This window comes from Macrosteles quadrilineatus, unplaced genomic scaffold (genome assembly GCF_028750875.1).
Source record: "Macrosteles quadrilineatus isolate MER2022 unplaced genomic scaffold, UCM_ALF_1.0 Scaffold_2__2_contigs__length_208266976, whole genome shotgun sequence".
Classification (NCBI taxonomy): domain Eukaryota; kingdom Metazoa; phylum Arthropoda; class Insecta; order Hemiptera; family Cicadellidae; genus Macrosteles; species Macrosteles quadrilineatus.
The window spans coordinates 35,012,395-35,033,963 of NW_026542595.1; the positions used below are offsets into that span (position 1 = coordinate 35,012,395).

At 35.1% G+C, this 21,569-nt stretch overlaps 1 protein-coding gene across 1 annotated transcript; it reads right to left on the reverse strand.

Annotated features, from left to right (window-relative positions):
* Positions 1-1,847: 1,847 nt before the first annotated feature.
* LOC128984065 (uncharacterized protein K02A2.6-like) lies at positions 1,848-9,187 on the reverse strand. Its single transcript, XM_054403349.1, has 4 exons — positions 9,152-9,187; positions 8,523-8,668; positions 5,136-5,556; positions 1,848-4,781 (listed from the first exon to the last, which is right to left on the reverse strand). The coding sequence occupies exons 1-4, from the start codon at positions 9,185-9,187 to the stop codon at positions 1,848-1,850; spliced, it is 3,537 nt and encodes a 1,178-aa protein (XP_054259324.1).
* Positions 9,188-21,569: the final 12,382 nt, after the last annotated feature.

Consider the following 21,569-nt stretch of genomic DNA (forward strand, 5'->3'; position numbering starts at 1 on the left):
GCGTGTATCTGAATAACGTGTTAAAATGATTTTAATGCCCAGTAAATTTGTACCAGGTTTTATAGCTCTATCTTTATTATTTTTTTTTATCATTTATCTGTTTCGGGACTTTTTTCCACCCTGTATCAACCGGTATTTTCTATGTTTCATGTTGGCCTCCGAAGACATAAAAACGATACAGTAAATAGATCCCAGGTGTAGGTTTTGCCACGAGACTAACGGTAATAGCTAATTCCATATATAGGATATTCCTTAAAACCAAACACACACGAAATATCATCAATAATAATAAACACTTCAGAAACATTTAAAACCCCTATATTAAAATGATTTCCCATATTAAATAAGCAGTTTGAAAAGTTTTTACTGCAGTACATTTGGCTCAGAAACGTTTACTTATCATGCAAAGTGGTCGTCATACTTAAAACTTAACAGTCATTATTAGTGGTGGAATGATAAGTTAAGGCAAGCGAAATGGCGATAGATAAGGTTTATGGACAATAAACCATTGCAGTGTCGTAGTTAGAATATTAGCAGTAGGAACAAATTGCCGTTTCGTAATATTACATTAGGGCGACGAGTTAATGTTGTCAAACAAAAGTAGGACTAATTTATTACTTAGTAAAAATAATGTATTACTCAATTGTAGCTTAACCAGTCACTTAAGAGTTACAGTATTAACGGTTCTACGGCACCAAATGCATTAACGGGCATTTAGCAGTTCTACAATATAATATACTGACAGTTTTAATAAGTGAATGATCACATAAATGTATACAATTGTTCACTGGTGTACGTGTATACGTAATTCCATTTACTTACGATGCATTTAGCTTAATTCAAATTTAAATTGCTTTATTACCATAAGCCTTTTAAAAATGACTATTCACTTACAAAATATAGTGAAATTCATTAATTGAAAATTTACTGTAGATAAGTTTGCTGATTAAAAAAATTGATCTAGTATGAATACCAATTCATCTATGACAAATTAAAAGGGAAGTTAAACTTTGCCGCAGTCTTTTATAAATACAATTCTATTAAATGACTAATAACTATTTTAGAAAGTGCGAAATAAAAATTGATTAAACATCTGTAGAATTGAGGCATTTTCAATATCATTTAAGTTTACATTCATTAAAAACATACCTAATAAGGCAAACAAATATACATGCTAAGCCAATAAAGATAAACTAAGTTGGAATTTGACGACAATATTGAGTTTCCCAGTTACAGAAAATTAGGTTAAGTGAAGAAAGATATTTCGTTTTGTATTACCAATGACTAACACTGAATCTAAATTGAACCGTAGTACCCACAATGTATGAAGTAAAAGTGAACTTTACAGTTTGTACTTAACATACGCTTAATTTATTGTGTAATCCTAACAATCCTTGCTTAATATTCTGACTTTTTTACTGTTTCCGTGAAAACAAAAACCGTGCAAACTAAAAATATATAATTGACACTTGATGGACAAATACTTTTGCTATTTATATTTTGGAACTCAATCATCCTAAAAAAATAAAATATTAAAATAATACACTAACGTTGCAAGTGTACAATTTAGAATCCTGTGTTATTGAGTTTTTCATAGCTCAAGTATCTTTACTAAACTGTCCTTTTTTTAATAGAATTATTTAAAACGTACATATGTGTTGTGTATTGTAAGTTTATATTTGTAATAAATAGTTAAATAAATGTAGGATGAAAAATGAGCCTTATTTTGTCACTAGTTTATTTATATCAATTGAATCACATTTTTGAAAATAACATATGATTAAATTATTAAATGCATAGCATTTGAAACATAGAGATACAACAGTTTCTTCCCCACTAAATTTGATTCATAAGTCCAGTCTTTTCCGTTGCTTTCTCGTTCTGGCTGATTTGCGAGGAACATCTGTTGAAGCATTGTCATCTGTTTGATGATTATTATGTTCACTGGGTTGAAGCCTGATTTCTGCATTTTCAAGTTTAACATTGTTATCTTCTCTGCGTTGAAGCCTGATTTCTATATTTTCCAGATCATTGTCCTTGATTGTCACGTTCTGTTGTTGTGAACTGGTATTTTTTTTAGGAGATGAGCTGGAGTGTGTTTTGTCTGTTGTTTCTGGCACTGATGTTCTCTTCAACTGATCGATGTGTCTCTTGCCAATGTAACCGTTGTCCAGTTTGACTTTGTAGTGCAGAGCTCCAAGTTGAAAAATAACTTTTCCGAACTTCCAGCCGTCTAAGGAACGTACTAATATTCTCTCCCCCACTTTAAATGAGCGGCTTACTTGTTGAAAACCTGGATGTAATGATGTGTTTTTCTTAGGGGGTTTGAGAGCATCTAGTTTTGTTCTCATCTTTCGATTTAAATACAGTTCAGCCGGTGATTGTCCGCATTGTAGAGGTACAGCTCGGTAGCGAAACAGTATGTCTTGAATTTTAGATTTAATATTCTTTCGAGGATCTTCAGCACAATTTTTCAGAGATGTCTTTAACGTTTGCACATAGCGTTCCGCTAATCCATTGGTTGCTGGGTGTCCTGGGGCGATAAATTTTTGAAATATGCCTCTTTGTCGGCAAAAGTCTGTAAATTCTTGGCTAGTAAAAATAGTGGCATTATCAGAAACTAGTACAGCAGGATATCCATGTGTAGAGAAGATATCATTTGGAAATTCTTTTGTCGTAGCTGTGGATGGTGCGTTTTTGGTTATTCGAACCTCAGGCCATTTAGATTTTGCATCAATCACTACTAGGAAATGGTGTCCATTAAATGGTCCTGCGTAGTCCATGTGAACTCTTTCAAAGTTTTCCTTAGGGATTTCCCAAGGGTGAAAAACTTTTGTTGGCTGTTTTGACTGTAAAGCGCAAGCTGCACATGATCGAACTTTATTTTCAATGTCTTTGTCAATTCCGGGCCAATAACAGTGGAGTCTTGCGAGTCGCTTCATTCTTACCATTCCTATGTGTGTTGCATGAAGCTCTTCTAAAACATGAGAGCGTAGTGATCTTGGAATGTATACACGTTCTCCTCTGAATACAATTCCTTTATTGGTTGAGTAGATTGGATCATTTACAACTTCTTTTATTTGTTTCATAAGATCTTTCATTCCTGGATCGTACGCAGTTTCTTTTGAAATTGAATCACTCGTGATGTTGATTGATGAGATTTGAAGGATTGAATTCTGTTCTATTTCATCTTCTTCTTTATTCAGTGCTGTGTCGATACCACGATAGTCCGTTGTTTGAAAAGTCCTGGATAGAAAGTCTACATTTTGGTGTTGTTCTGTTTTCCGATGTTTGATGTTGTATTCAAATCCTCTGAGGAAAACTGCATAGCGTAAAAGTCGACCAGCTGTCATTGGAGGAACATTCTTTGGGTGAAATATTCGTGTGAGTGGTTGGTTATCTGTGATCAATTCAAACTTTCTTCCATAGAGGTAGTTGAAAATTTTTCCAATAGAAAATACAATATCGAGTGCTTCGCGATCAAGTTGGCTGTATTGGGATTCTGATTTTGAAAGTGAGCGGGAGACAAATGCAATGGGCCTTTCTTCTCCATTGATAATGTGTGATAGTACTCCTGAGATCCCATGTAGGCTTGCATCGCAGGCTACGGATACTGGAAGGTCCGGGTCAAAAGGAACTACCACTCTATCTGAGGCTATTTCCTTCTTGATGTTGATGAACGCTTTCTCACAATCTTTTGTCCAGTTGAATGGTTTATTCTTGATGAGTAACTGGCGTAGAGGGTAAGTTATGGTAGAAGCTGCTGGAATGAATTTTGAATAATAAGTTACAAGTCCTAGAAACTTTCTCACTTCCTCTACTGAATTTGGTTTTTGAATATTGAGGATATTTGACACTTTTGCTGGAGACTTGGATATCTTGTTGTTTTCAATAACATATCCTAAGTATGTGATGCTTTCTTGGAAGAATGTGCATTTATTTCTGTTGAGGTGAAGATTGTTGGTTTGAAGTCGCTCCAGACAAGCTACAAGGTTGTTGAAACATTCATCCAAAGTTGAACCGTAGACAATTATGTCGTCAAAGTAAGAGCTGACACCTGGAAGGTCTTGTAGAACTTGTTCCATTACTTTTTGAAATATGCTGGGTGCAGTCTTGATTCCAAAAGACAATCTGTTGACTTTGTAAGTACCTTTATGGGTTGATATTGTTTGAACACAAGCACTTTCTTCATCGACACCTATGTGTAGGTAAGCTTTAAAGAGGTCGAGAGTACAGAAAAACTTGGCGTTTCTCAGTTTGTGGAGTGTTTCGTCGATCCTAGGAATCGGATAGTGTGAATCGTAGATTTGAGGATTGACTGTGACTTTATAGTCTGCGCATAGCCTAAGTGTACCATCAGGCTTAGGCACTACAACTAAGGGTGAACCCCAGTCGCATGATCCGATTTTAGTGATGATTTTGTCTTGTTCGAGTTTGTCAAGATCATGTCCCACTCTATCCCGGAGTGCATACGGTAAAGGTCTAGGTTTGAAAAATACTGGTTTGGATTGAGGTCTTAACTTTAGAGAGCAGGTGACATTAGGAATATGTCCTATTTCTGGTGAAAATATTTCTGTAAATTTTGATTCTACTGCAGTAACTAGTTTGTCTGTGTCACTGGAAACTAAGTTTACATAAGTACCGGTATCTTTTGGTCTCTGGATGTCAAGATCGTTCAAGTGGACTCCAAGTTGTCTTATCCAAGTCCTACCTAGTAGAGGGCTGTACATGTCAGGAACTAAAAACAACTGCTGTGTAGATGAGCGTCCATTGTATTCAACCTGAACATTAACTAAGCCTAAGGGTTGGAAAACCTCATTTGTGTAAGAACGAAACCTTATATTTGTACTCTGGATTGTGTTTTGAGGAAGATTAAGTCTATCAAATTGAGCCTTTGGTAGCAGGGTATGAGCTGCGCCTGAATCTACCTCAAACTTTTGTGGTTTCCCATTGATTAGAATAGTTGTGAAAAATTTTTCTGTGTCTGATGAATTGTAGTCAGTTACATTGAGAATTTGAAGTTGCCCTATTCCATCAAGTGAGTTTAAGTCCTGTGAATCATTTGGAGTAGTAGGCCTACTTATTGTATTAACTGTAGGCCTGGATTTCTTAGAGAGTAGAGTTGATATACAGACCTTGGCCATGTGTCCATCCTTGTCACAGCTTTGGCAGTGAAGGCGTGATATGTTGGTTTTACATTCCCTGGACATGTGATTTGCTTTACCACATCTTAAACACAGGTTTCCAATTCCAAGTGTTGCCAAATCAACCTTATTTCGTCTTGTGGAAGGGTGATTTAGTCTGTTGTTAGATCTGTTGTTGAGGTAGGCTGTCCTTCTTGGTGTATAATTCTGGTGTGTTGGTCTTGTCAATAATTTGTTGACTTCTGCCTGTGACGTTGTTTGAGGACTAGAAAAGTTGTTCAGAGTTGCACTGTCTATTTTTGAAGCTTCAATTGCTATTGCCTTTTCTACGGCAATGTCAAATGTTAAGTCCTTGGTCTGGATTAATTGTTCTCTAATTGAAGAGTCATGAATTCCCCTGATAAACTGTGATCTTAAGAATAAGTCAGATACAGATGCTTCACATGATGTACAGGTAAGTTTGCAAGTTGCAATTTGTTTCCTAAGAGCTGTTACATAGTCTGTTATTGATTCATTTTGTGCCTGGATTCTGGATAAAAACTTATGCTGTTCTACAATTTCATTGGTTTTTGGAAAGTAATTGTCTAATAATTTTGTAATTTCATCATAGGTTTGCTCATTAATACTTTTTGGAGCTGAGAGTGAAGACAAAAGGTCATATGTTTTAGAACCTACACTATTGAGAAAAAGCTGGGCACAAATAGTTTTATCATCAAAAGCATTCTTTATCTTTAGGTAATTTTCAAATCTTTCTTTGTATAGTTGAAAAGTTTCTTTGTTTGAGTCAAATTGTTCGAAATTGGAAATTAATGCGATGTTGGATTGTTGAGTCTTTGACATACCTTGAATAGCTGAAGACAAGGTCTTGATTAATATTTCAAACTGTTCTTGGTTCATTTTGAAAAAAATATATAAAATCAACTTTAAAAACAAATAAAAACGTGTTATCCCATCCTCGTCGCCATTTCTGTTGTGTATTGTAAGTTTATATTTGTAATAAATAGTTAAATAAATGTAGGATGAAAAATGAGCCTTATTTTGTCACTAGTTTATTTATATCAATTGAATCACATTTTTGAAAATAACATATGATTAAATTATTAAATGCATAGCATTTGAAACATAGAGATACAACAATATGCTTCTAATTTTTTTTTATTGAACTAAAGTAAGTATAGCCATTATAATAACAATCTTGTACTTAAAATCTGCTAAATTTCTTGTGTGCCTTAGTGATACTCTAAGAAGTCTTCACTTTATTATCATGGACAAGATATTAAACCTGACACAAACACCTCTGGAGTTAATTATCACCTAAGTAAAGTTTGCTGTATACAATGGTCGGCACCGAATCAAAGGGAGTCCTTCTCTTGGAGTTAGTGGTCTTGGGACATCAAGCTAAGTAAACCCAATAATTGCTGCCAACACAGCCGTACTACTATCAGAGAAATAATAGACATAATCATAATCCCATTATGGTCTGGTTTACTTTTTTTTTAATTGCAACTCAGCAGACTCAAAGGCAGCACTAAATGAATAAACTAAATGAATAAGGTAATACAGAAAATTATCTTTTTATTTTAGTTTTAGTTCATATTTAGCAATTATTTGTCTATTAAAGTATGTATTTTGTTCATTATGTACATTATGTAGAAAATAAACATATAATTTCATTCATTCATTCAGAATTGACTTTATTCATTGTGTTGTGGGGTGATACTTTAAAAAGATATTAGTAAGAATTCTACCTTAGGCTAGTAAATTTAAAATGGAGGTTATTCTTTTTAAACGTTTTTTATTTGCTATCAACACTAACCGAATAACTTATTTAGTTTATAAATAATTTATATTTTTAAATTTTTAATACTCATTCTGACTTAGCGTTAAATACATTTGTTTTTAGTTTTTAATTCCTTATACATTTTTTTGATTAAAGTTATAATTGTTATGCTTCGAATATCGTAGGCATACAAACGATGGTTTTAATTATGGCTTTATTAGCCTATTTAAAAAAATATAAAGATAAGGATACCTCAGTCATTCGTGATGATTGTATGTAAAATTAACAGTCTGTTTTTTTTTTGTTAAAAAAGTCCATAACCAAGTTTTGTTACTGCTTAGGAAAGTTTCCATTTAATTAACAATATTACAATCTCTTAATTTTACACATTGGTAAGTTACGAATGCATTTTCTTTACTGCTACTACTTTTGCTTTAATTTAAAATTATATAATAGAATCATATTATAAAAAATTCTATGGTAAAATATTTTTAATAAATTACAAAAAGAAAGTTTTAGTAAAGGAAGAATTCCTTTATAAATTATAAACTGAAACACTCGATAAAAACTCAGAGAACAGTCCATTCAATGTGTTTAAATATACATTAAGATTTATCGTATTTTTTATTTTGCAATATTACTAAATTAACAATGGAAAACCAGATATAATACACGCACAAAACATTTCTGTAAGCTGGAGATTAGTTTGGTTAGACGTTCTTCGCTACATTACAAAAAGTGTGTAGGTACTACAAACAGAATACTGTTAAATATATGTTGACGATTAATATTTTCCTTGCGTTGCTTAATAAAATAAAGTGATTCGTATTGATTTAGTTTACTACTATAATAGTTCTCTATGATAGTAGTTGTCTATGTAATAAAATCCTAGTAACAATCCTAGTAAAAAATAGGGTCTAAAGTGACTCTTTTTGACACGAGGTCAAGTTTTACGATCGAGGTGGAGCCGAGGTCGGAAAATGAGTGAGTTCATAAAGGTGGGTTAAAAAGGTTCCGTGTTGGAAAAACTTGGTGGTGGAAGCTATCGGCTGACATGTTAGTGTGGCATGGCTCTAAATAGGTCAACTCAATATGTGTCCTATATTTCCTGGCTATTTATTAGCAAAAAAACAGAGAGAAAAGAGACAGGTTTTGTCCATCCACAAAATTATTTTCCTGACATCTCGGTTTGTTACCTTAAACCACAGACAAGGGAAACAAAGGTTTATTTTCTTTTATTTCCTTAGTCAAGCTTAAACCAATGGATTGCAGTGCATGTGTCTCCTTTCTTTCTGCGAGATAAGCCTTAATGCCATATAGAGGCCATGGGTTTATTCTCTGCAGACCGTTCCGTTCCTGCAGGTACGACTGATTCATTAGGAGCTACACTTCTTCTAGTGAAGATGCATTCCTTGAACTCACTTATGATAGGGCGCATTATTACTTTTTAATGATCCATCTAGTAAACCACGGTTTATCAGACCCATATTCATCCATTTTCTCAGTTGAAACATACTTTTTGTACGGTTTACTAGCTTCTTCAAATTTAATTTTGCGATTCAAATGGTTTTCACATTCTGTATATGACACACTCTCACCTCTCTCGCGATAACGAAGGTATGCGGCCTTTGCCCTCAACGCTGATATCCTTCCAAACGGCACAGTCCACTGTCGTCCACCGCTGAATAATCACCATATTTCTATTCTGTCTATCCGCATCATCTTTCCGCAACTTAAATTCACTCTTCAAATTACAACTTTTAAATTAATCAGTCTGTACAGTGCTAGTAGAAATTACAATATTTTTTTTTTCATATCAGTTGTATAATATATTTTATTAATAATGTTATAAAAGTTAAAAAATATAGTTACTTTTACACTTCCCTCGTTAAATAGGCAGCTTGGTGAGCAGATCAGAGACGGTGGTCGATATGATAACGTAAGTTGTTAGTTGATAACTTTGTTGTATCTCTCTCGATACATTGGTGGGGACCTTTTTGATTGGTCAACAGCTTCTTTCTTCACTTTAAGTATCATAAGTTTTAGACATGTTACGGCATCTTCTGCGAAGTCATGCCCGTCTTTCTCATTTTGAATCGCCTCATCAAGCAATTCACTGGCCAATACTTTCAATGCTTGCTTCTTATGAAACTTTAGAGCAAAGAGGTGGGATGCCCGTAGGAGGCTAGGGAATATTTGCCCTTGACTGTGAAATGTATTGGTCTACCAGGGGATCTGAGCTAGGAAGAGTGACAGTCGTCATTGCAGAGCTGAGGACTGTATACGACACCTTCGTAAAGCCGGAGTTCCCTGTCACCGACTAGAATGAGCGGCCTCACAAAAGAAAACCTGGGAAAGTCCAAAAAGTCATTCCCTGAAGTTCAGTCGGATATGTTTAAGCTGTTTAACAGCAAAACTATTCTGATTTGACATTCTCTAGAAAAATATTTGAAATCACTCCAGATTATCCACTTGACAGTTGTGGAGTCCACAGCCATTGTGTTTCAGAAGTCTGATAAGAAGCAAGCACTGAAAGTATTGGCCTGTGAATTGCTTGATGTGGTGATTCAAAATGAGAAAGACGGGTATGACTCAGTGGATTATGTCTGATCACTCCAGATTATCCACTCGACAGTTGTGGAGTCCACAGCCATTGTGTTTCAGAAGTCTGATAAGAAGCAAGCACTGAAAGTATTGGCCAGTGAATTGCTTGATGTGGTGATTCAAAATTATTTAAACATTTTTTTGCCACCAAGACTGATATTCGAATATATAATAGGTTTCGTACCTTGGTCCGTCTTCAGTCTTATTTTAGTCAATGGATGACTATTTTCGGGTACAAAGACCCATTGTCAAATCCTTTTCAAAACATCATGTAGAAACTAGTCAAAAATCCGACGGAAGTCTTCATCAATATATAAATACAAGTTGACACATAAAGTTCATTATTTAAAAAACACAAGTTACGGAACATATAAGACGATTGATAGGCCGGCCACATTTAACACGGGACAAACCGACACAGGTTAGACGGCGGACACGACAGAACTCAGAAGTCACAATCCATGCAAGGCGGCCTGGAATCTTGTAAATGGTGTGGCAAAGTCTAGAAAAACAAAAAGTAGGCCTAATGTGAGAGAAAGTCCAGATGAGTTTAACCAGTTCCTACTAAATGAAGTTGATAGGCTAGTTACCTCTATTCCTGATAGCGATAAAACTATGGCAGAAATATGTAGGCCTATACTAAATTTGGGTATGGAGAATGTGAAATTGGATAGGTGGGTTCCCGTTGGTCCTCAGAAACTTGTTCGGCTGGTCAATAAATTTAAGAACAAGAAATCCCTCGACATCTATGGCATGAGCGTGAATGTGCTTAAATGCATAATTGAAGTTATCGCTTATCCTCTTAGCATTGTACTAAATAGGTGCCTGCAGGAGGGCTGTTTTCCTGATGCCCTAAAGCTATCCAGGACAGTTCCCGTATTTAAGAAAGGGGACCCCGAATCAATGAAGAGTTATCGACCAATATCTATTATCCCAGTTCTGGCAAAGGTGTTCGAGGCAACCATGAAAGTTCAACTTGTGAGCTACTTTGAAAGTAACGGGCTTTTTGTAAATGCCCAACATGGTTTTAGGTGTGGCAAATCTACTGCCACGGCTGTTGCCCAGCTTGTAACTGAGGTCCTAAACGCTTTCGAGGCAAATGAATCTCTGGCTCTGGCTCTCGCGGACCTAAGCAAAGCTTTCGACTGCGTCCCTCATGCCCTGCTTGTCGAAAAACTGAAAGCTTACGGAGTCTGTGGTGAGGTGCTTTCCACCTTCGCATCCTACCTGGCAGGTAGGAAACAATTCCTCACCCTGAATGGAGTCAACTCTTCCCCCCAACCCGTCAACCATGGAGTGCCCCAAGGTTCGGTCATTGGACCGGTTCTCTTCTTGGTCTTGATTAACGACCTAGGTGTGCAGGGAGACATACTTCTATTCGCAGACGATACCACCTTTTCTGCAAGAGGCAAAACACCTGACTTGGCCCAGGAATCGGTAACAGGAAAATTTGTTATGGCCAAACAGTGGTTCCTTGACAATAAGCTGAGCTTAAACGAAGATAAGACACAAGAAATTGTATGTAGCCTCAGTTTAAGCCAATCATCAACTTCTCCGGAAGTTAAGTTACTGGGTTTTGCCCTGGATGCTAAATTAAGCTGGAACAGTCACACGGCTAACATCTGCCTAAAATTAGCAAAAGTAACACGTCTCCTCAGGTGCCTAAAGCCTCTAATATCTAAGGAGCACCTATTAATGATCTATTATGCACTGTTTCACAGTCATGTTATGTATGGGCTTCAGCTGTGGGGACACGCATCGGGATGCAAAAATATCCTACTCGAGCAGAAAAAAGCCTTGAGAATCATAGACTCGGCTGGTTTTCTCGACCACTGCAAACCTATATTTGCAAAACTCGAAGTCTGCACTGTGTTTAGCCAGTACATTCTGCTTAGCCTGCTTTATGTCAGGGAAAACCTACCTTTACTAACTATGAGAGGGGACCTGCACCCATATAACACCCGAGGGAGGGAAAAGATTGATATCCCTTTTTGTAGGCTGAGTAGAAAGAAGGAATGCTTCCCAGTCCTGGCAATAAAACTTTTCAACACGCTCCCAACTAGTGTGAGAAATCTGGAGGTCGGGAAGTTCAAGACTCGGGTAGAGCGATGGTTGAGGAAAAATCCTTTCTACTCCATTGAGGAATATTATAAAGCAGATACCAAAAATATATAAGGCCTAGCTCGGTAAAGACCTGCCGCCAAACACACAACCCAAAATATGTAAATAGTGTACAGTTTTTAAAAGTTTATATTTGTTGTACAGTCCTAAATATTAGTTTTAAAAGTATTACTGACGCCATCTATCCAGTGTCACTGGTCAAAGATGAAGGAAAGAAGTATGAAGTAAGTAAGTATGAGCCGTGACTACTCAGCTCTCAGTCAGTATTTTTGTGACATTCGCATGGTGGAACGTGTCTTGCGACTGGGAATCGATGAGCTTGAGCTCATTGACATTGTTCTTCAGGGGTTGAAACCTGAGGAACGCTCCCGTTTGGTTTTTGCGCAACGACCATAATCTTTTGCGGATCTGGACAAGCTCTCCATCATTTCAAGGTCTGTCCAGGACGCTGATTTCCAAAGAGACCAAGCAGCGGGACATCATTCCCCAATTGGTCAATACGCCGTTGTAGCACCCGTGGCGTTGGGTCCCGATCCGCTGCAGTGGAGGCACCCCATTGTTTGTTTTGCTTGTGGTCAACCAAGGCACATAAGGCGGTTTTGTCGCCAGAAGTTGGGTCGTGTGTCTTGGCCAAAAGTTTGAGTTACTCACAAGGGAAAGTTTTGCCTGAAACGCCCTGTGAGGTTGTTGTGGAGAAAGAGAGCCTCCGACATAATTCTGCTATGACTCATGTATGAGGGTAATATATAATTAAAGAGTTTATCATGTTCTAAGCTTACATTAAATTTATATTAACCTAAAAAATATCTATAATAATTATATAGGTATGGTTATGTCCCCCCTTTTATACACATTAATTGTGGATATTTATAGGCATGCACGGTGGATGCGATGCTTCCTTGCGTGGATTAACGTCCGCACTAGTGAGTACTACGACTATCCGCAGGACTATCCTGATAATTAGACCAATTCGTTATAATTACAAGGAAAAACTGTGGTTTGGATTCCACTATAAACTGTAGGTCCCTTAGTTGTCATTAGCTGTATGCGCTATTAATTAACATCTGTGTCTGAGGAACATGTCGGCCTTAGTCACTAACAAGACTACAAAAGATCGACTCATCCTACACTCATCCTACACTCATCCTTCACTCATATTTGGTTAAAATACGCACAAAGTGGCGTCCCCATCTTAAATTATTTATATAAATATACAAAATAAGCCTTTTCTCTTTTTTCGTAACTGACTTGTTTAAGCCATTAACCCTAATGAAATTTCTTGCACCCCACAATGCTTAGTCTTTGGAATTGGTTAAATATAAAATCCATTTAACTATGATAAAGCTTTAAGAGGAGACAATTAATATACCGTAGCTCATGCAATTATTGCTGCAGCTCAACCACGATTTTTCATATCGCCCCTGCTGCTTGACCTTCACAGACGGTATGGCTCAAAGTTGCCATTAGACATTCTATCTTAGCTCGGAATTTGCTCGACATACAAGAAGGTCGTCAATTATGAGACTTCGATGGCTGATAATGTCTCACCTTCAATAGATGACGGCACTTACGTTCAGTATGATGGACATGGAACTCTTCACGCCATGGATGACATTGAGTGCGTAACACCAGCCGAAATGTGTCAATGAAAGTGCTCCTCTACCACGTTCTACAATCCCAAAAGCAAAAAAGTGTCCTTCTATCTCATGGCTTTCAGCCAGTGACACCTTACCAACGTCCGCCTAAGCCTAGGACATCATTAGTAGTGTTGGCAGATGTCAGTAAAACTCTTTCCGAACCAAAAATAGTTGTATATGCTTGTCTTGCTGACACCCTATGACTCATACTCACCCACTGAGTGACAAACCAAGTCCAGGTTGGAATGGATTCATGAATACAGTACAACGACCCTTATGATCTTTATTGCACCACGATGCATGGATACTGCACTGGACACGGATGTGCCAACCGCGCTAGTTACAACGAAGATTACATCACCGACAATAACATTTAACAGCAAGTAGTTACATTATAAGTTTATACTTATGCAATATTAAAATATAATGGTAATCAATTATAGCAACGATATGATGATTCTATTTTTCAGATCGGAACGAACGAAATTATGAATTGCTTTTTCATAATTTATTTTGTACTTCATTGTTTAATTGTTGCTTTCCTAGTCAAGATTATATTTCCTGTTACTGATGTTGCTCTGCTCCTGCCATAGATTTAAGTTAGTTAAGTTTTCTGTTAAAATGCATGTTGTTACCACTTAGGCTTCTTGAATCCACATTGTAAATTGGTGATCTTGCCGTTGGAATAAATAAATAACAAATTACAGCATTTAGGTGAATAAAAAGTCAATACCCCCTTCTCTAATATTTTCTAAGTGAATATACAGAGATGTCCTTTTGGTGGTCGTCCAATCTTAGCAGGATGTTTCATTTTATGAATTTTTAAATGTTCCCCCAAAAGGGGGGATTTTGGGGTTACTCAAAAATAAACCCCCTTCAAGTGGCATCTCATCTTAAAGTGTTTACAGCAACTTTATGAATGGTGAAAACCAGATTTTGCTATTTTATCTCTAACCAAAATGGTAGCCCGTCGAACGTTATGTAAAATCAATGGTCATATTTGTTTGTGATTGTAATATTGGCTACCATTTTGGGCAGAGGAGAATACTCAACGATTTTAAAATCATAAATAAAATCGTAAAAAATAAAATGAAACTTCCTGCTAAGGGTGCATGATTACCAAAAGTATTACTCTGTAATATTTACTTAGGAACAAATTGGAGGGAGGAAAACTACTTTTTATTACACTAGAAAATTAATGTAACAGTAACGTCATTAAACTTTTGACGGGCTACCATTTTGGATAGAGAAGAGATAGCGAACTTTGTTTTTCACCATTTTTTAAGTTCTTGTAAACACTTCAAGATGAGGTGTCACTTGAATAGGATTTACTTTAAAATTCTTGAGTTGCCCCAAAATCCCTCCTTTTTGGGGGACACTCACAAATTTCAAAATCATTAAATGAAACTTCCTACTAATATTGCAAGACCACCAAAAGGATACTTCTGTATTTACTTAGAAAAATATTAGATGGGGGGGGGGTTCTAGACTTTTTATTCACCCCGTATTTAACCAATTCCAAAGACTAAGCATAGTGGGTTGCAAGAAACGTCAAAAGGGTTAATGGCTTTAACAAGTCCATTAAGAACAAAAGAGAAAAAGCTTCATTTTGTAAATTTATATCATTATTATAGATATATTTTTAGGTTAATATAAATAATATTTATGCTTAGGATGTATTAAACTCTTTAATTATATATTACCCTCATACATGAGTTCAAAACGCTTAATTTGAGACATAAATAATGCCTTTCAGACAATTACTTTAAAAGATACAGCAAAAAATCTAAATTTCCAAGATGGCGGCAGTTTTTTCAAGATGGCGGCCGTTCCCCAACTGGGATTTCTTGGGACTTTGTGTGGGCCACTCAGGACATTGTTCTGAACGTTTCCACCAATTTTCAGCCTGTTATCAATTTTGTCCGGGTCAAGGTCATTTTTTGTCTAATTGCACTGGATTATGTGTATTATGACTGTTAATGTATACTACATTTCAATCAAGAATTGTGTACCTTAAAGTTTACTCATCATGGATCTCATTACTTTATTTGCTGGGAATAGTAAAATTTAGTTGAGACTAAGTTACCATGATTAAGAAAACTTTACTATAATAATTTATGTACTGTATTTAAAATCACAAATCTTTGACATTATTAATTCATTACAAACTAAACAGCTGATCGAGAAATCAAACAAATCCCCTACTTCATGTGAACAATGTTTTTACACAAACATAGTTTTTTTAACCAATAACTTGATTCTTTTTTACTTGTGGGTGTATTTTGAGTTTGCAGTTAGGAAAGCACCAAGCCAAGTAACTTTTATCTAATTATCTGTATAAACTAACATTATTAATGAATTACTACATGAACTTAACAAGTTAGGTAATTAATTGTCAGTATGCCAAGGGGAAGAAGAGTGGGTCCTCGAAAACAGTCAAAGGCGGAGACACCCATCTAGAAAATCAAACTGAGTTTTTAAATATAGAGGTCAGTGGATTGCCAAGACACAGATTATACTAATATAAAAGGGGCAGTGGTTTTATTGATATTAATACATCAAAAAGGGCCTCATTAATGGCACAAGGCTTCATGTGATCAGAACGGTTAACAACAATGTAAAGTAGAATGTAAAGTCCTAACTGGAACAAGTGAGTAGGGACATATTTTGATTTCGAAGATAAAAGTTTGCCCGTCTGAAACAAACTTACCTTTAAAAATAGAAAGAATGCTAATTTCTGTTTTTTTTTCTTTGCAGCACAAGCAATTTAATTAAAGAGCAGCACTGTTCTTAGCCAGACCAATTTCAGTCATGAGCATATATATATATATATATATTTGTTGTTTTAAGTAAGGCTACATCTTTTAATAGGATACGCATATTCATTACGGAAAATTATGACCAGGGTAATATTCCTGAAGGTAACTTTAAGACTAAAATCGTAGTATTCATGGAAGTGCTTTTGTGATAAAAATATTGTTTTTTAGTGTTTGTTTTTAAAAGTGTTTTCTTCAAGCAGCATTTTATGACCCTAAAAATATGCTACATAGGCCAATTGGTTTGATATGATAAAATGCTTTGTTAAATTTGATTTTAAAAATATTTAAAAAAATAACTAGGCCTACACTATAACATACTTAACCTTGAACACTTATTAATTTAATAAATATAATACGCATGCATTTAGAAAATGGCTGGACTGCTTCCCTTCTAAGGCTCTATTATTACTGAATGTAATTTTCGACGTCGAGTCAATATATAACACGATGAATTCGTTTTCTAAATTAATATGTTCTTTGCGGGGCATTGAGCCGCACAGGTTCACTAGTATGAAAATTAATTTCTTTAATTGTATAAACTAGGGCTAAAAGACCGTCCCATCCAATGCCACCGTTGCCAGGGCTTCGGACACGGGTCGGGGCAGTGTCACCGCCAAGTCCGCTGTGTCCGCTGCGCGGACAACCATCCAGCGACCGAGTGCCCCAAGGAGCCAGCAGCCCAGGCGAGGTGCTGCAACCGTGGAGAGGCCCATACCACCAACTACAGGGGCTGTACTTGTTTCAAAACTCAGCAACGGGCTACGTACGCGGCTGCGGCGAAGTCGTCAACGGCACCGTCGGGCCGTCAACCGCGCCGGGTCGACCCGCATAAATAAATAAATAAATAAATAAATAATCAGCCGTCTTTAATTGTCTATGGCCAACAAAATTTGAGTAAACAAGAAAAAACTATTGGAAACTTTAAGTGAGGTTTTATCATTTTGGTGTTTCATGTAGTTAATGCCTTTTTGGCTTAGTAGGGCAGATAAAAAAGGCTATATTAGGATTCAATCGATCAAAAATGTATTAACAGTGTAGCTAAAAAAAATATATCTAGAAAGTTTAATAAATACCTTTAGTTTTGGGAGTGGTCGCATTTTATACTCAGTGGCACATGTAACCAACACCTTGACGTAGTGTGGAGAGCTTAACTTATCTCGGTGACAGCGTGAGAGCCCATCTGTCAGTTAAACCTTCTACTTTACCTCGGTGTTAGCTTGCACTTTTTCACCACATAAGCTACTACATAATCGTGAAGGAATCTTTACATCTTCAAAGTCCTAGAACTCCGTTAAAGCTTTACGTGCATAAATTTCTGAGTCTATTTAAAATTACTTACGAAAATGCTGCAACATGAGTAACCATTAAAGGTTAAAGTGTGTAATACAATTTGGTTTTTGGTTTTTTTAATAATTTAGTAAAATCTTTGCTAATATTGTAAATTACCATTCAGGTGCATTACAAATAGCAAATTATATCAAAAGATTTCGTCTATGGATATTAAACAAGTAGCACAAACGGCTGCTGTAAACAGGATAACAAATATGTTTTGAAAACACAATCCGCCATGCGTATAAATTGTGGCTTTGTTTTTGTCCATCTTGTAATACATTGCATCTCTTTTCTATTTCACTGCAGGTAAAATTGTTGCTCCTAAACATTTGCTAAGTATAAGTTAATATAAATGTGTAATATTGTTTACAAGATATAAAATCCTAGGTATAATTCACTTTCATTTTGCTTACTACTTAATAGTAATTTTTACCTATAATAAGAAATGTTACTTCCGAAACTAATGGTTTATCTTTTGATTCTGTATATTATTAATCAGACATATTAATAAATTAAATGATTAAAATTATTAATATGACATAATCAGGATAATAGTTTTCTGCTGGAAATCAATAATTTACCTTTAACTAGATTTTGGATCTTCTAAAAAATTCTAGAAAAGTTACCCCTAATGTTGTGTAATTGATGAAAGTTCCTCTTTCTATCTTAACCATGTCCAAAGCGTACCAGTGAGTAAAACTAAGTTTGATAAGGATAAGTTTTCTAAGTTCAATTCTTTTAACTGAACGGCTGATCTTTAGTGTAAAAAGACTGAGCTAAATGGATCGAAATTCTAAACCCTATGTCAACTATATCTAGTCATATCTGCTTGTTTTACTGACCCATTGGAACATCATCATCACTTGTAGACTGATGAGTGAAATTCGTAAACAAAAAACCATTTAAATGCCGTATATTTCAACGGAAAATATATAATCAATTACTTTTACAAGTAAACTGGCATCTTCACTACTTTCATTCCGAGATGAATTCGAAAGTCTATGTATAAAGTATTCTGAAAGCATCAGTCCCTCGAGAAGTTGGGTTTGGTCACAAAGCAAAGTTCTCTACTTGACTTTCAAATGCAAAGTTAGAAATACAAATATATCTTGTTATTGACATTTGTATTTTTACATAAACACTGCGTACAATTAAACTGATTATTTTACAATAATTTACTAATTGGTACTAACTTATAGAATGTAAGTTTTTGTATTTTGAAAGTAAAGTATTACGTCATAAGTATAGAAAATTTGATCTATGTGTTAAGCAACCCGTTACTAGTTATTAAAGAAAGTTAACCCCCCCCCCTCCCCCCTTCTTTATAGAAATGTGTTTTTTTTACTTTCACCGATTTTAGGATTGAGTTAAATCAGTACGGTACAAGAGAATATAAAATGCAAACTCTTAATGGTGTCTAATTTCGTAACTGTATAGTAATTAGTTATAAATGAACTCAGAATAAATACACATAAAGCTACAGAGGAGTTTGTAGAATTTCTTACACGTAAAGTGTAATACAGATGTTTTAGCTTATGTGGTGAAAAAGTGCAAGCTATCACCGAGGTAAAGTAGAAGGCTTAACTGACAGATAAACTCCCACGCTGTCACCGAGATAAGTTGAGCTCTCCACTCTACGTCAAGGTGTTGGTTACATGTGCCACTGAGTGTGAACTTACGTTTGTAAATAAACGGTTGTACATTTTATAAGGATGAATAAATATTTTTTTTTTTCACCATGATGGTAATTTATGAATATTTTAACGTCATCAAATAGAATAACTAGATTAAGGATATAAAATTATGCTATTACCTAAAATTTAAGGTATTTATATAACTTTCTCGATAATTTTTGTTTATCTACTATTCATACATTTTTTATCCTTCGGAAATTGAAAATGCCCTTCGGTTTTTCCGATCTATTATTTGTTATTTAACGTTTGTCTGTGACCAACTTTTCGCAACAGAATCTGTGCAGCGAACTGCTTGGTGCTACACAGATGGTCAATCTTATATGTGGATCTTTAATGTAAGACTGGACATACAAGTTAAATCCAATAAGTTTTGGAAATCATTTGACGCCACCCGCATCAACACAAATAACCTTATGTGCCTTGTCGATGGTAACACTTACGTTGCTGAAATGTAAATGGTTTCTTTGATTAGGACGACGGCATCTGTAAATCTGCATTTGCGTGTCCTTTTCAGTAAATCCGTCTTTGCTGGAAGTGAATAAATCAGGACTACAACAAAATTGAACCACAGAGGCTCTGTGGAAAGCACCAAAGAGCTAATGGCAGGACTGAGAGTAGGCCTAAGCTACAGTCAAAGAGGCTACGAGAAATGAGGTAAGTAAAAGGATGGCATTAGCAAAATGGCATTTAAATAGAAAGTTAGAATTATAGTAAAATTACATACTTAGGTACATAGATTGCTTTTAAAAATGATTTGGGTGGTGCATCTTTCTGACAAAATATAATTTTAACTTCTCTCGACTAAATTATCGTACTAATAGCTCATACTGTCTCATCATGTTTATAGAAAAACTGATTTTGCAAATCATTAACCTTTAAGATATTAACCATTTTCTTATGATTATTTTTCTTATTAAGAAATCTTTCTTAATCAACCAAATGTAGTCAATGTTCAAAATAAAAAATATATAAATATACCTTTAAAAAAATTAAAATAAAAAATGAATTTGTTTGGATTGTTCATTGTTTCTAGGGGAACATTATAAAACATTTTTGTGAATTTTTGGAAACAATATTGTTTCAACAGATCTTTTTTTTATACATTAAACAATAAATTAAATGAGAAATCATTCATTAGTGTTATGACTGTAATAATTATTCAATATTTTAAGGCTATTTCTGTGTCGTTGGCAACCTTATTTTACATAGCAGATGCCGTAAGATTTGTATGAATAAATTCTTTTCTCTCGTTGGATTTACTTTGTTTTCTTGCCAACTAACCCTTAAAATATGTGCAATAATTTGCTAATTCTCAAGACTATATCTTATTTCTTCGTTCCCTACTCCATTGTTACCATATGGAATGTAAAAAACAAACAAATAAAATTAGTTACAAATTTAATTAGGTTTTTGTTGTTTAGCACAAGTTAAAAGTGTTTTTGAACTGAATTTTGTTTGTTCTAATATGTTAGCCGTTGTTTTTAATTTACTATTCTTTATTTTTATCTTTTAAGTGTTGTATGAAAGCACATAGTACCATTAGGTTATAATCTGCATTATAGTTTAGATTATAGGTTGCGGTGATGAACCTTGTGAGGTTTTAAAGTGCCTGAATATGTTGTTTTATGTTTTTTTTAATAACCCGATCATTATAGTCATTAGTATACATTGTAACCTACCCAAAGTTCCGATTTCCTGCAGCAGTTTCAAAGACTTTATATATTACATCAGTGCAGTTGACATTACAGTTTCCAACTCCACTTAGACATAATTGTCCCAGACTTGGTAATCATTTCCTCTTACCCTTCAGCACTTTGGACAATAAAACAATGTACATCGTTTTCAATGGAATTGTATTATTGTGTATTACATATCCAACGGGACACCTAAATTTAAATCATTGCAGTTCGTAAACGAGCTAGGGACGGGTTGATTTATTGCTAAAACATATCAGAAAATGCATTAAAGTAAAAGATATATATTTTTATTTTAAATGTTTGAAAAAATATTTTATTTTTCCCTAACTTATAACGAATCATTTAGTGAACCGAAAAACTATTTATTTTCCAGTCCCCTATTCTCTACAGTACAAGAGGTTTGGTGATCTCGATGGTGTTATAAATCACACTTACCATGCTTGTTTCTGCACTTTCTGTCTCTTGCATTGTACAAGTTTACAATTACTTTGATGCACTATACTAAGGCGTTAAGGTAATACTAAGCAATGATGTATCAATTAATACTTGCACATGTTAATAACTAAGGGTTCAACCCTAAGAAGTTGCTTAGTGGTTTGTTAGCCACAATAATATACTTATATTATTTTTGCTACATTAAAGTTCGCAACATACCAATAACACCCGTATGAAATTAGCTCAACTGTCGGATTCTGTGCTTCTTTGAAAATGAAGTCATACCTACATAGCTGTTCAGCGTGA

Coding starts and splice junctions, on each gene's coding strand:
- LOC128984065 (XM_054403349.1), bottom strand. CDS start 9,187: ATGACGACTGTCACTCTTCCTAGCTCAGATCCCCTG. Junction 8,669..9,151: donor TTCCTAGCTCAGATCCCCTG/GTAGACCAATAC, acceptor TGTAATTTGAAG/AGTGAATTTAAGTTGCGGAA. Junction 5,557..8,522: donor CCTTCGTTATCGCGAGAGAG/GTGAGAGTGTGT, acceptor CTTATTCTTAAG/ATCACAGTTTATCAGGGGAA.